This window comes from Grammomys surdaster, unplaced genomic scaffold, assembly GCF_004785775.1.
Source record: "Grammomys surdaster isolate TR1022 unplaced genomic scaffold, NIH_TR_1.0 166, whole genome shotgun sequence".
Taxonomy (NCBI): Eukaryota; Metazoa; Chordata; class Mammalia; order Rodentia; family Muridae; genus Grammomys; species Grammomys surdaster.
This window is the reverse complement of record NW_021604614.1, coordinates 7,006,316-7,020,616: the sequence shown is the minus strand read 5'-3', so window position 1 is coordinate 7,020,616 and position 14,301 is coordinate 7,006,316. Positions and strand designations below refer to the sequence as shown.

General features: G+C 44.5%; 1 protein-coding gene across 1 annotated transcript; it reads left to right on the top strand.

Moving 5' to 3' along the window:
- The first annotated feature begins 7,209 nt into the window (after window positions 1–7,209).
- On the top strand, window positions 7,210–12,166 carry LOC114620152 (protein ZBED8-like). Its single transcript, XM_028766190.1, has 3 exons — window positions 7,210–7,458; window positions 9,353–9,503; window positions 10,267–12,166. Exons 1-3 carry the CDS (start codon window positions 7,222–7,224, stop codon window positions 12,084–12,086), a joined length of 2,208 nt encoding a protein of 735 aa, XP_028622023.1. The 5' UTR covers window positions 7,210–7,221; the 3' UTR covers window positions 12,087–12,166.
- The last annotated feature ends 2,135 nt before the right edge of the window (window positions 12,167–14,301 follow it).

The window sequence follows — 14,301 nt, the reverse complement described above, 5'->3', positions numbered from 1 at the left end:
TCCACCTGCCTCTGCCTCCCAAGTGCTGGGATTAAAAAAGGCGTGCGACACCACTGCCCGGCTGGTTTTTTTGTTTTGTTTTGTTTGTTTTTTTCCAAAACAAGGTTTCTCTGTGTAGCCCTGGCTGTCCTGGAACTTGCTCTGTAGACCAGGCTGGCCTCAACTTAGAGATATGACTGCCTCTACCTCCTGAGTCCAGGGAATAAAGACATGAATCATCATACCCAGCTTCATAATTTTTTTAATCCTAAAAATATAAAATAGAGAAGCAACTGAAGAAGATCCCATACATGAAAAATCTGTACACATACAAATAATCACTAGTTGAAGGCTTATGTCTTTCTTTCTTTTGTTTTGTTTTTCGAGCCAGGGTTTCTCTGTATAGCCCTGGCTGTCCTGGAGCTCACTCTGTAGACCAGGCTGGCCTCGAACTCAGAAATCCGCCTGCCTCTGCCTCCCGAGTGCTGGGATTAAAGGCGTGGGCCACCACTGCCTGGCAGCTTATGTTTTTCAAAATCTTACTTTAATATGTGTACTTAAATGTTTTATCCTTCCATCTAGCCCACCACCCACCAGAGTTAGTGGAAAGGAAAGGTTAACAGGGCAAAAGAGAATATGGACCTGTTTAGAAATAGTTCTTTAGGGTGACTCAGCAGTGCAGGTCACACAAGTCAGCAGTGGTAGCTTGATCCACTTGCAAACTCCACTCATGAATCAGCAATGGCAGTTTGATCCAGAAGAAACTGTGAGGCTCTGCCAATTGGCCCTTTTCTGTAGAAGCAGCAAGAAGCGGCTGGAACACCACCAGTTCTCTGGTGCATTTCTGTTTACAAAGTCACCACAAACGGTGGTCAGCAAAGAGTAGCAAGGTGAAGCAATACCAGACACCATCCACTTTCTGTCAGATTATATCTATACCCTTTCAAAACATCCTATGTTCTCTCAAGCATCTGCTGTAGCCAAACATCACATGTTCTTTTTCCAGGCTGCTTCCAGAAAAACACCAGATGTCTGTTCTCAGCAAAACACCTTCCCATGTATCTGCTTCAGCAAAAACATCCTCTCATAAAATGGTTTCCAGAAAAACATCACATGACTTCTCACAGGAATGGTAGGAGCGAATCTGCTTGCATAGTTGTCCTCTGACTTCCATAAGTAAAAGAAAAGGAGAGCCGAATGATGGTGGTGTGCAACTTGGGTCCCAGCGCTCAGGAGGCTGAGGCAGGCAGATTTCTGAGTTCAAGGCCGGCTTGGTCTACAAAGCAATTTCCAGGACATCCAGAACTACACAGAGAAACCCTGCCTCCAAGAATAAACAAAGAGCCAGGCAGTGGTGGCGCACGCCTTTTTTAATCCCAGCACTTGGAAGGCAGAGGCAGGCAGATTTCTGAGTTCTAGGCCAGCCTGGTCTACAGAGTGAGTTCCAGGACAGCCAGGGCTATACAGAGAAACCCTGACTCGAAAAACCAAAAAAGTGGTGGCACACGCCTTTAATCCCAGCACTTGGGAGGCAGAGGCAGGTGGATTTCTGAGTTAGAGAGTTCGAGGCTAGCCTGGTCTACAGAGTGAGTTCCAGGACAGCCAGGGCTACACAGAGAAACACTGTCTCGAAAAAACAAAACAATCCCCCCCAAAAAAAGAATAAACAAAGAAACAAAAACTAAAGAAAAAAGAAAGAGTAAAAGAGGCAGACAGTAACTGACTGTGGCCCCTTAAAAGTTAACATTTCTGAGACTGAAGATTGTTTCTACTTCTTTGCAGCTGCAGCTGATTGTCGCTGTGATTGTCCTCTCGTTAACAATTATGCTCCAATTTGTCTTAGGACCTGATCCTGACTGTCGTTTTAACTGGGGCAGTAGAAGGTACACCTGTTATAGGAAAAACATTAATATTACTTTGTAAGGCAAGGGACTGGTCCCACTTTCCAGGTCACAGTATTCACTGAAGGAAGGATAAGAAAACATTTTTTACCCAAATAGGAGGAGGGCAAGTGGGATGGACTAATTTGACTGACCAGTCTCAGGGTAACCATCCAGATCTCAGCATGATTAACTATTCTTTGACAAAATCTGACAATGGCAATTACAAACGTATTGAGATTTAAAAGGGGAAAACAGTACTCCCAGTCACTTCCATTGAAGTTAACACGTCTACAATGCTACTGTCTATGGATAATTGATTTGATACCAATCTGATGCCTAGCATCAAGTATCCCCTTCTTAAATTCCTGGGTTCTTGGAAAAAAAACAAAAACAAAAAACCTAGAAGGAATAGAAGTCACACATAGGGTTGGAGAGATGGCTCACTGGTCAAGACCACTGACTGCTCTTCCAGAGATCCTGAGTTCAATTCCCAGCAACCACCCACATGTTGGCTCACAACCATCTGTAATGGGATCTTTTGCCTTCTTCTGGTGTGTCTGAAGACAGATACAGTGAACTCATATAAATAAAATAAATAAATGAATAACTCTTGTAGTAAAGACAGCTACAGTGTACTCACATACATAAAATAACTAAATAATCTTAAAAAAGAAGTCACACATAAACATCCTAACAGTATACCAACCTAACAGGGAACTCAATGGAACATGCTTCCATAAACATTTCCAGCTGGGCAGTGGTGGCGCACGCCTTTTTTAATCCCAGCACTTGGGAGGCAGAGGCAGGCAGATTTCTGAGTTCGAGGCCAGCCGGGTCTACAGAGTGAGTTCCAGGACTGCCAGGACTACACAGAGAAACCCTGTCTCAAAAAAAAAAAACAAACAAACCCCCAAAAAACAAAAAAATCAAAACAAACAAACAAACAAACAAAAGAATGACAATCCTACAAAATAGAGGTACCACATAGTTTTTCTATTGCTCAAGCATAATTTTGGATGTCAACAATTCCCTGATGGGCTGGTGAGATGGCTCAGTGGTTAAGAGCACTGACTGCTCTTCCAGAAGTCATGAGTTCAAATCCCAGCAACCACATGGTGTCTCACAACCATCTGTAATGATATCTGATGCCCTCTTGTGGGGTGTCTGAAGACAGCTACAGTTAACTTACAAATAATAAATAAATAAATAAATTTTAAAAAACACTCGCGTAAAAAACAACAACAACAACAACAAAAAACCCAATTCCCTGAAATGTGTTACCGTATCAGATTTCTCCAACACCATCAATAACCAAATCAACAGCTTACATTGAGAAATGATATCTCCAAGGCACAGGTTGATTGGCCCTCCTGGTTAAGATGGTTCTCTCCCTTCATTGGCCCCTGATGGTTCTCCTATTAACCATAATATCTGAGCTCTATGTTTTCAGTGTATTATTAACCTTATCACCCTCCAGATATTCAATACCAGAATCCTGTTCACCCGACTACAAGCAATGCTTGCTCTCTTGTCAAAGATTCAAAAGGGTTAAACAGGCCAAGATGAGACTATGAAACCAAACTAGAACATCATACCCTGTAAATGAAGGGTCCATTGTGTCAAGTCCATATACCTTTGAAATTAAGGACCATATTGTATTAAGTCCCCATACCTTGAAAATTAAGGAACCCAGTATGTTAAGCCCCTATACTTTATGAAACTAGGTTTCTATTTAAGTTTTTGTTTCTTATATCTGATGTAATCTCAAAAAAAATAGTGACCTCATTTATATATGTATATCCTTGTCTTCCTGTTTCATTGTGTTTTTCTTTTTTTCTTTTTCTTTTTTTGGTTTGGTTTTTCGAGACAGGGTTTCTCTGTGTAGCCCTGGCTGTCCTGGAACTCACTCTGTAGACCAGGCTAGCCTCGAACTCTGGAACTCAGAAATCTGCCTGCCTCTGCCTCCCAAGTGCTGGGATTTAAGGCGTGCGCCACCACTGCCCGGCGAAGCTTGCTTTTGATTAGACAATCGTGAACTTAGTCTTCATCCACGGAATTTTCAGATTTAACACGTGTTAAACACAGTGGGCGTGGCGGCACATGCCGGTAATCTCCCAATTCAGTTCACTTGAGATACTGAGGCAGAAGGATCTCAAAAATCAAAGAGCAGCCTGGTAGTGGCGGAAGCCAGTCGTCCATCGGAAGATAAAACCTAACCATACATCCCAGAATCGAAGGACAAGATTTGAGAGAGCAAACTCAGGAACTCCCCGTTAGCTACAGAGCCCCGTCGCCAAGCAACTTCCCAGCGTGGGACGCAGCGGCACCGCATTCCCCGTTACTGATGTCTTGTTCGTCCAATGACCTTTAGGGCCTGTGCTTCTCCTGAGCTCTGATTGGCTACGCGCGTAGGCCCCGCCATCCACCTTCCTCCCTCCTTGCTGGACACCCGTGGGCGTTTCCGAGTTTGTTGTGTCTGGACGCTGAACGTACAGACACCTAGTATGCCACGTGGAAGCCGAATCCGCACTCCCCGGGTGACCCCTCTGGCCGGGTGAGACCCTCGGGGCTGGGAACCGAGCGCGGGCGGCCAGGGCGAGGTTCTGTAGCTTGAGGGCTGTGAAGGCGACCGGTGGTGAGATGGAGCGAGCAGTCGGGAAGGGATCCGCTACTGGGGAGACTCCCCGAGGACGGGGACACGTTCTGTGCACTCTGAGAGAGGACTCTAAAACGCGACCTTTTCCCTCGTCTGGGTGGAAGAAGGGCCTTAGAGAACATAGTCTACCAAGAGGCGGGGAAAGAATGAATGATAAGTGGCAATTTCTTGGGGGTGTTTTTTGTTTGTTGTTTTTTTCTTATTGTGTTTTTGAGGCTCTCAGGCTAGCCTTGGATAGGGCCTGGCTGGCCTTCCTTGATTTTCCTCATTCCGCTTCTCCAGGGCTGGAATTACAGGGTTTAAATGTCTTTAGAGGAAAAAAAAGAAAGAAAGAAAAAAGAAAATTACCCATTATAGCCACCACTTAGTTGTAAACACGCTATTGCAATGGATTTCAACCTTCCTAATGCTGCGACCCTTCAATACAATTTATGTTGTGGTGACTCCTGAAAAAATATTGTTGCTACATCATAACTGTGAATTTGGTCTTAGGCTAGCCCTGTGAAAGGGTCGTTCGACCCGCAAAAGTGGTCCTGACCCACAAGTTGAGAACCGCTGTTCCATTGAGCCATCACCATCTCTCCGGTCCACACGAAGATAAGTAGGAAATTCTTGACAGCATCAAGATTCCAGATGTCCTACCTAGGAGCCTGTGTGAAGGTCACAGGGCAGTTTATGGGAGTTGGTTGTTTCTTTCCAACTTATGAGTTCTAAGGATCAAACTCAGGTTGTCAGGAGTGGTTGCAAGGACACGTCCAGTGAGAATTGCAGCAGCAGCACCCCCTCCCCCACTCCCACAGCCTTAAATGTTAATTCAAATGGTAACTAGGTTAGGGAGACTCCTTGGTGTAAACCTGTGGGTTGCTACCCTTTCGGCTCCAAAAGAATGTTTACATGATGATGGTTTATAACAGTACCAAAGTAGAAAGGAAAATAATTTTATAGTTGAGGTCACTACAACCTAAAGAACTGTATTAAAGAAATTTTACCATCAGGAAGGTTGAGAACCACCGGAGTCCATGGCAGTACCTGTCTGATACTTCTTCTTTAATACCATGCCATTTTATTTGATAACTGGTAGAGGAATAAAATGAAAGCTGTTTGCTCACTCTGGAGTTCTTGTTGTCCTGGAACACTGTAGACAGGGATAGCCTTGAATTTACAGAGGTTCACCTGCCTCTTCTCTGCCTTCTGTGGCATGAAATACTCTGGTACACAAAGTAGCTGTTTAATACTGGAATAAGTAAACCCGCTGGGGATCTTTCCAGCTTTATTGTCTGTGAGAGGGTGTGTGTAAATGAAGTGGGAGGTGTCAGCTTTGAACAGCCAGAGGTGTCCTGGAGCCTAGCCATGGGTGGTTAAGAGCTGCATGGGCCCTGGGGAAGCCAGTATCCCATCTGAACTGTTGAGCCATGTCTCCAGCTTCCTTTCTAACTTTTAATAGTCTATGGTTTTATGAAGTATTGGAATAACTGTCCTTTAAAGATGCTGTGGGCCATGTGGAGTCATTGAAAACAGTTACAAAAAAAGGACAAAGTAGTTTGTGTTTGGTTGTTAAAACCTTAACATATAGATACATGCAGCTAGTAGAACAGTTTCTATAGTCTTCTAGCATGTGTATGAATGATATGGGTGTTTAAAGGTTTAGAGTGAGACCAGGAGGTGGTGGCACAGGCTCCTGGGGCACTTGGGAGGCAGAGGTGGTTTTCAGAGTGAGTTCCAGAACAGTCAGATATACACAGAGAAACCCTGTCTCCAAAAACAAAAACAACAAGAACAATAACAAAAAGAGGCTGGAAAGTTGACTTTACAGTAAGAGCATTTGCTCTTCCTGAGGACCCCAGTTTGATTCCTGGCACCCTCATGGCAGCTCAATACCATCTGTAACACCATCTCAGTCGATCTGAAGCCTTCTTCTGTAATGCAAGTGGGACACAGATAGACATGCGGGCAAATAATCACACACGTAAAAGACAATAAAATCAAAAGATGTAAAGTTAAGCCAGGCGGGTTGACAAATGGCTGCACTGGTTGAGGCTCATGTAGGCGTCGTCGTATCATTTTGGTTGGTTGGTTCTTGTTTTGACTTGAAACGAGGGTATTGATTCTCAGGCTAGCCTTAAAGGGACTATGTAGAAGAACAAGTGCGAGTGTAGATATGCCAGAGTGTACAGTAGAAAGCCAGAGCCCTCAGCCCTGCATAAAGAAAACAAGGCTTGTCCCCAAAGCAGAGGAAATAGTCTCCCCCAAGCTAGAGCACACCAGTTAGTGATTTAATACCAAGTGGTCAGCCCTGAAAACATACTCCTGCAAATAGCATAAACACTGAGGCAGATTACATTTCGGAATGTATAGGTATGTACACATGTAGGCATTTAATAACAACGAGAAAACAGCCCACAAATTTGAAATCGGCAATCAAGGAGGGGTATACACACGGGGGTTTGGAGGGACGATAGGAAAGGGATGCTGTAGTTACCATAATCTCAATAAATTAATAATACAGCATGTAGAAGAGGAAATAACTGGGGGTGTAGCTGGGGGTGACCTTCGCCTGCTGCTTCTTCCTGTCTCTGCCTTCTCAGTGCTGGATTTCCAAGTGTGCGCCTCTGAACCTGCCCTGTTTGGTCTTCAGTAAATTCCAAAGTCGTTTGTCTGGGAACTGATGAGTTTTGTTGTTTTCTTTCCAGCCGGGCCCCTCAGATGAGGCCTGCTCCCAGAAGAGCACCTGCAGCTCAGCCTCCAGCAGCAGCTGCACCATCTGCAGTTGGCTCACCTGCTGCTGCCCCCCGGCAGCCAGGCCTGATGGCCCAGATGGCTACCACTGCAGCCGGAGTGGCTGTGGGCTCTGCAGTGGGGCACACCCTGGGTCACGCCATCACTGGAGGCTTGAGCGGAGGTGGAAATGCTGAACCTGCAAAGCCTGACATCACTTACCAGGTGAGCTCCGGGGCAGCTTCTTCTGTGCTCTTAGTTTTCTGAGATGAGTTGCCAGCTGGGAAGCATCTTTTATGACTAAGCATTTACTCTGAGACCATGAGGACCTGAGTTCAAATCCTGTGAACCCACAAGAAGTCAGGCCTAGCCATCCATAGCTGTAACTCCTACCTTGTGGGGTGGAGACAGGCAGGTCCCACAGCAGGGCTGGCTGGCCTGCTGAGATGAACTAAGTAGTTTGTGGTTCAGTGAGAGAGAAGCCCTGCTTCAGGAAATAAGAGAGAGTGGGAGAGGGAAGGCAGCCGATGCTTGGTCGGTCTCCCCGTGGGCACCTTTGTCCACACATGTGGGAGCATCACACACAAAGCCATATAGTGTGGTCTGGGTTACAACAGGACAGTCTGCCTTACTGTACAACAGCCATTTTCCCTTTAGGTGATAAATTTGTTTTTGAGAGGATCTTGCCAAAGCTAGCCTTGAACTCCTGGCAAGCCTCCTGCCTTGGCTTTCAGTACTTATCTTGGCTGCACTTAGTTGGGTTTCTATTGTTGCTTTTGGAGACAAAGTCTGTGTGACCCAAACTGTCCTCCAACTTGTAGCAGTCTTTTTGGTTGGCCTCTCAAGTGCTGGTGTCCCAGGCAGAGCCCTGAGGCCTGACCTTTCAAGTCAGCCTTCCTTACATAATCACAGTCCCTTTCGTGGCTTTATAACCCCTTACCTGGTTTGTTTGTTTTTTTTTTTTCCATTTCTTTCTCTACATGTATTTTCTTTCTTTCTTTCTTTCTTTCTTTCTTTCTTTCTTTCTTTCTTTCTTTCTTTCCTTCTTTCTTTCTTTCTTTCTTTTTTTTGGTTTTTCGAGGCAGGGTTTCTCTGTGGAGCCCTGGCTGTCCTGGAACTCACTCTGTAGACCAGGCTGGCCTCGAACTCAGAAATCCGCCTGCCTCTGCCTCCCAAGTGCTGGGATTAAAGTCGTGCACCACCACTGCCCGGCCATAGATGTATTTTCTAAGGAGCATGTATTCTCTTGTATTTCTGGTGTGTCTGAAACCCTCATCCATCTCTTTCTCATACTTTCCTATAATCCAATTTTCCTAAGGAATGATTCACTATTATATATGCATATGTATGTACATATGTTTGTTTGTAGTGCTGGGACCAAACCCAGGGCAAGGGGCACAGTCCTAACTTTAGAGTCCCTAGCCCATTTTTAAACTTTCAGTCTGCTGGGCAGCGGTGGTGCATGCCTTTTTTTTTTTTTTTTAAAGATTTATTTATTTATTATATGTAAGTACACTGTCGCTGTCTTCAGACACCCATATGAGGGCATCAGATCTCATTGCAGATGGTTGTGAGCCACCATGTGGTTGCTGGGATTTGAACTCATGACCTCTAGAAGAGCAGTCAGTGCTCTTAACCGCTGAGCCATCTCACCAGCCCGGTGCATGCCTTTTTTAATCCCAGCACTTGGGAAGCAGAGGCAGGTGGATTTCTGAGTTCAAGGCCAGCCTGGTGTACAGAGTGAGTTCCAGGACAGCCAGGGCTACACAGAGAAACCCTGTCTCGAAAAACCAAATAAATAAATAAATAAATAAATAAATAAATAAATAAATAAAGTTTTGGTCTTATGTTTATTTACAATGTTAGGATCCAGCCCAGAGCCTTGAGTATGCTCCAGATGGTATGATCTGTCATATGTTTGTTTTGTCTTTTGTTTTTGAGTTGGAGGGGACATCTTGTTCTTTAAGTCGTTTTCACTGCCATGCTCCTGGGTGGCACTAAACTCACACTGAATTTGCACCTTTCTCCAGTTGTTTCCCCAGCTCCCAGTGTGTGAGCCCTGCCCTTGTGTGGTGCCCTGTGCTTTCTCATCTCTAGACAAGATGTTGTACCTTTGCAGGAGCCTCAGGGAGCCCAGCCGCAGAGCCAGCAGTCTTTTGGACCTTGCTCTCTAGAGATCAAGCAGTTCCTGGAGTGTGCCCAGAACCAGAGTGATGTCAAGCTCTGTGAGGGCTTCAACGAGGTGCTGCGGCAGTGCAGGATTGCAAATGGTAGGTGACTTGTCCCTGTGCTCAATGATGGTCCTGAAGCCTGTAGGGTAGTGGTTGGGTTATAGCCTGTGGGTTGAGACCTCTTTGGGGTTGAAAGACCTTTTATAGGAGTTCATCCACATGTCCTCATCAGTGAGATGACATCAGCTCACCAGCCTGTCACATACACCATGGTCAATTAGAGGTGCATGTGACAAGGTTGATACTATAATGTACTAAGTGGACCATTCTCTCATGTGGAGAGCTGCTACTGTGTTGAAAGCAGGAATATTGGAGGTAAAAGGACACTTTATGAATTGTAATTACTGGATAAATGTAAAGTCGTCAAGTATTGCAGAAAAAATAATTTATATCACAGGAACTTAGTCTGGATGCTGATTGTTTTGGGGTTTTTTTGGATGTTGTTTGGTTTGATTTTTGAGTCCCAGTTTTTCTGTGTAGCCCTGACTCTCCTAGAACTCACTGTGTAGACTAGGCTGGCCTCAAGCTCACAGAGATCAGCCTGCCTCTGGGATTGAGTGCTGAGATTAAATTAAAGGTAGCTGTCACTACCTGGTACAATTTTTTTTTTAAAAGAAATATATTCAGCTGTGGTTGCTGAATACTTCCCCCTTGTGATAATAACAGTTATATAAACAAAACCACAGAAACACAGAGCAAAAATGGTAAATCATAGGAAACTTTAATATACTGCATTGACTGAGCTATGCTACATATTATCTTTTGTGTTATTAAGGCTATTGTTATGTATTGTTTTCATTAGTGGACCATCCCAGGACAGTGGATCATGGAGTGAGGAACGTTAAGAGAAGAAAATATAATGAGGGGTTTTTACAGTATGGTTTTACCTCCACCATCACGGTAGGAATCGAGAGACCACAGTGTGTCATTTGTGGGGTGGTTCTGTCAGCGGAATCTATGAAGCCAAACAAACTGAAACGCCATTTTGAAAGCAAGCATTCCAGCTTTGCTGGCAAGGATGCCAACTATTTCAGAAGCAAAGCTGACGGGCTCAAGAAAGCCAGACTTGACACTGGCAGCAAGTCCTACAAACAGAACGTGGCAGCCGTGGAAGCTTCCTATCTGGTGGCCCTCAGAATCGCCAGAGATATGAAACCTCACACCTTTGCTGAGCATTTACTGTTCCCTGTGGCCAAAGACAGTGTTCGAGTCATGATTGGAGACGAATTTGTTACGAAGTTGAGTGCAGTTTCCTTATCTAATGACACTGTCCGAAGAAGAATACATGACATGTCTGCTGATATTCTCGATCAGGTAATCCAGGAAATTAAATCTGCTCCGCTTCCAATCTTCAGCATTCAGCTCGACGAGTCGACAGACGTTGCAAACTGTTCACAGTTGATGGTTTACGTGAGGTATATTAATGACGGTGACTTTAAAGATGAGTTTCTTTTCTGCAAACCTCTTGAAAGGACAGCTACTGCCCTTGATGTATTTGAGGCAGTTGGCTCGTTTCTGAGACAGCATAAGATCTCTTGGGAAAGCATCTGTGGTGTTTGTACAGACGGTGCTCCAGCTACGCTGGGATGTCAATCTGGGTTTCAGCGTTTGGTCCTAAATGAGTCACCAAAAGCCATCGGAGCTCACTGTATGATTCATCTGCAGACATTAGCAATGAAGACGCTGCCACAAGACTTACAGGAAGCCGTGAAAAGTGTCCTGAGTTCTGTCAGTTTCATCAAGGCGAGCTCTTTGAACAGTCGACTGTTTGTGCAGCTGTGCAGCGATTTAGATGCTCCGAGCAAAGCCCTGCTCCTTCATACCGAAGGGAGATGGTTGTCTCGAGGAAAAGTTCTAAAACGTATTTTTGAGCTTCGTGATGAACTCAAAATGTTTTTTAATCAGAAAGCAATACGGCAGTTCGAAGCACTTTTCAGCGATAAAAGTGAATTGCAGAAGATAGCTTATCTGGTTGACATCTTTACCATCTTGAACGAGTTGAATGTATCACTGCAAGGGCCAAACTCAACATGCCTCGATTTGTCTGAAAAGATCCAATCATTCCAAATGAAACTTCAGCTCTGGCAGAAAAAATTGGATGAAAATAAAATGTACATGTTGCCTACCTTATCCGCTTTCTGTGAGGAACATGACATTGAACCGCACAGTAGGATTGCAGTGGTCATCTCCGTGAAAGAACACTTGGACATGCTTGCAGGTGAAATTTCATGGTACTTCCCACATCTACCCGAGGTCCCGTTCGCACTTGCCAGAAGCCCATTCACGGTCAGAGCTGAAGATGTTCCCGAGACGGCTCGAGAGGACTTTGTCGAGCTTACTAACAGTGATGCGGCAAGAGCTGATTTCTCCACAATGACAGTCACACAGTTCTGGGTCAAGTGTTTGCAGTCGTACCCTGTTCTGTCTGAGATGGTGTTGCGCCTCCTCCTTCCATTCCCAACAACGTATCTTTGTGAAACTGGGTTCTCCAGCTTGTTGGTCATCAAGTCTAAATACAGGAGCAGGCTTGTGGTGGAGGATGACCTTCGCTGTGCTCTTGCAAAGACCACCCCGAGAATTTCTGACCTGGTGAGAAGGAAGCAGTCTCAACCTTCGCACTGACATTGACTTTGACACGACGAATGCTGTCCAGAAATGTAGCAATGTAGTTTACCGTCACTATATTAAGACTGTCACCCGTGCCACACCATGCTTCAAGACAAAATTCCGTGTATTTGTTATTAATAATAAATATTTCCACAGAGAAACCCTGGCTCAAAAAGAAGAAAACAAAAACAAAAAAAAGGTTTTTACAATATATAAGTATATAATTGTTTTTGTGGTTAACCACTATGCTGCTTTGGTAATGTTCAATTTATAATAACAAAAATACATCCTGCATGACCATATTTAGACGATTCATAACAATAGCAAAATGACAGTTACTAAGTAGCAATGAAAACTTATCTTAGGGCTGGGAGTCACCACCACAGCAGGAGGAACCGTATTAAAGGATTTCAGCATTAGGAAGGTTAAGAACCACTGCTCCATCCATCAGGACTGTTCCAGGGCATCTGCTGCCCTCTTCTGACCTCTAGACAGCAGGCATGCATGTGCTAGACATATACACATGCAGGCAAAACACCCGTGAACTAAATCTTTTTAAATATTTGTTTGATGTGCATTGGTGCTTTGCCTGCATCTGTATTGGTGTAAAAGTGTCAGAACTCCTGGAGATGGGAGTTTTGGACAGGTCTGAGCTGCCATGTGGGTGCTAGGAATTGAACTCAGGACCTCTGAGTGCTCTTGACCACTGAGCCATCTCTCCAGCAGATAAATCCGAATAAATCTTTTGCCCTACGGACTTTCCTACAGGCAATCTTATGGAGACATTTTTCTCAATTGTGTCAGATAATTCTCGTTGGTGTTAAGTTGACCAAAACTAACTAGCACATTGTTAGCCTTGATTCTTTCCTGCACTCGGATGACCTTGTATAAGTCACATCCCATCAGAAAATGTAACCACACTGTTAATTAACATAGCTGTAAACAGCTAAGTTTTAATTATTTTTTTATTTATTTGTGCCAGGTGTGGTGTTCCACATCTTTTTTTTTTTTTTTTTTTTTTTTTTTTTTCCGAGACAGGGTTTCTCTGTGTAGCCCTGGCTGTCCTGGAACTCAGAAATCTGCCTGCCTCTGCCTCCCAAGTGCTGGGATTAAAGGCATGAGCCACCACTGCCCAGCGGTGTTCCACACCTTTAATCCCAGCACTTGGGAAACAGAGGCAAATGGGCCTCTGAGTTCAAGGCTAGTCAGAGCCATACAGTGAGACCCTGTCTAAGAACCAACTGAATTAGCTACTGTACTGTTGCTCTGATAAAATACCATGACCACTCAACTTACAGAAGACTTTATTAGGCTGTTACAGTTTCAGAGGGCTAAGTTCTTCATGGCTTGGAAGCAGCAAGCAATAGGCAGAGTGGCTAGATCAGGATACTGAGAATTCATAGCCTCACAGTAAGTAGAAAGCAGAGTCAATAAACCAAGAAAGGACAGGAATCAAAGGCCACCTCCAAGGCCAGATGTGACGATGTGCCTTCCAGAGTTCCAGACCAGCTAGGGCTATATAGTGAGACCCTGTCTCAAAATTTTTAAAAAGGGCTGGGCATTGTGTACATCGTTAGTCCCAGCACTTGGGAGGCAGAGGCAGGCAGATCTCTGAGTTTGAGGCCAGCCTGTTCTACAAAACCAGTTCTACAGCTACACAGAGAAACCGTGTTTCAAGAAAACAACAAAAAAGATGAACTTATACTGAAAGGCTTTACCACAAATAAATGAGTATGTGTACTTGTGCATTTGTGTGTGTAGCTCTGAGGAAAGCTCTTGGGAGTTAAAAAAAATCTCATTCAAATCAAAGTATCACTTAGAGTAAACAAGTTAGGTTTGATGGGTGTGGGCGTGTGTCCTGCCACCATATGCCATCTGCGGATTCTGGGGATGAAACTCAGGTCGTCAGATCTGCATAGACGTGCTTCCAGATCCATTAAGCCATCTAGCTAGCCCTCGAACAGCTGTTTGTATTTTTGGGATGTGTGTGTGTGCGTGCATACATGTGAAGACATGCTTGAACAATAAATACACTTACCCACTGAGCCATCTCTGCAGACTTGTCTGTTTCTAGCTAAGAATGACTCAAGCTCATTCTCTTGACATCAGTGCTGGGGATTACAGGTAAGTGTCATGTCGCTGAGGTTTTTGAGACAGTCTCCCTATGTATCCTGGCTGTCATGTGTTGGGAGCCGACTCTTAGCCGAAAGTGGCTATCATCTTTACAGCC

What these genes read in the sequence shown, in the direction of transcription:
- LOC114620152 (XM_028766190.1), top strand. Translation starts at nt 7,222, where the DNA reads ATGAGGCCTGCTCCCAGAAGAGCACCTGCAGCTCAGCCTCCAGCAGCA. An exon ending in AGCCTGACATCACTTACCAG is followed by an intron (nt 7,459 to 9,352) that starts GTGAGCTCCGGG and finishes GTACCTTTGCAG; the next exon opens with GAGCCTCAGGGAGCCCAGCC. An exon ending in GCAGTGCAGGATTGCAAATG is followed by an intron (nt 9,504 to 10,266) that starts GTAGGTGACTTG and finishes TGTTTTCATTAG; the next exon opens with TGGACCATCCCAGGACAGTG.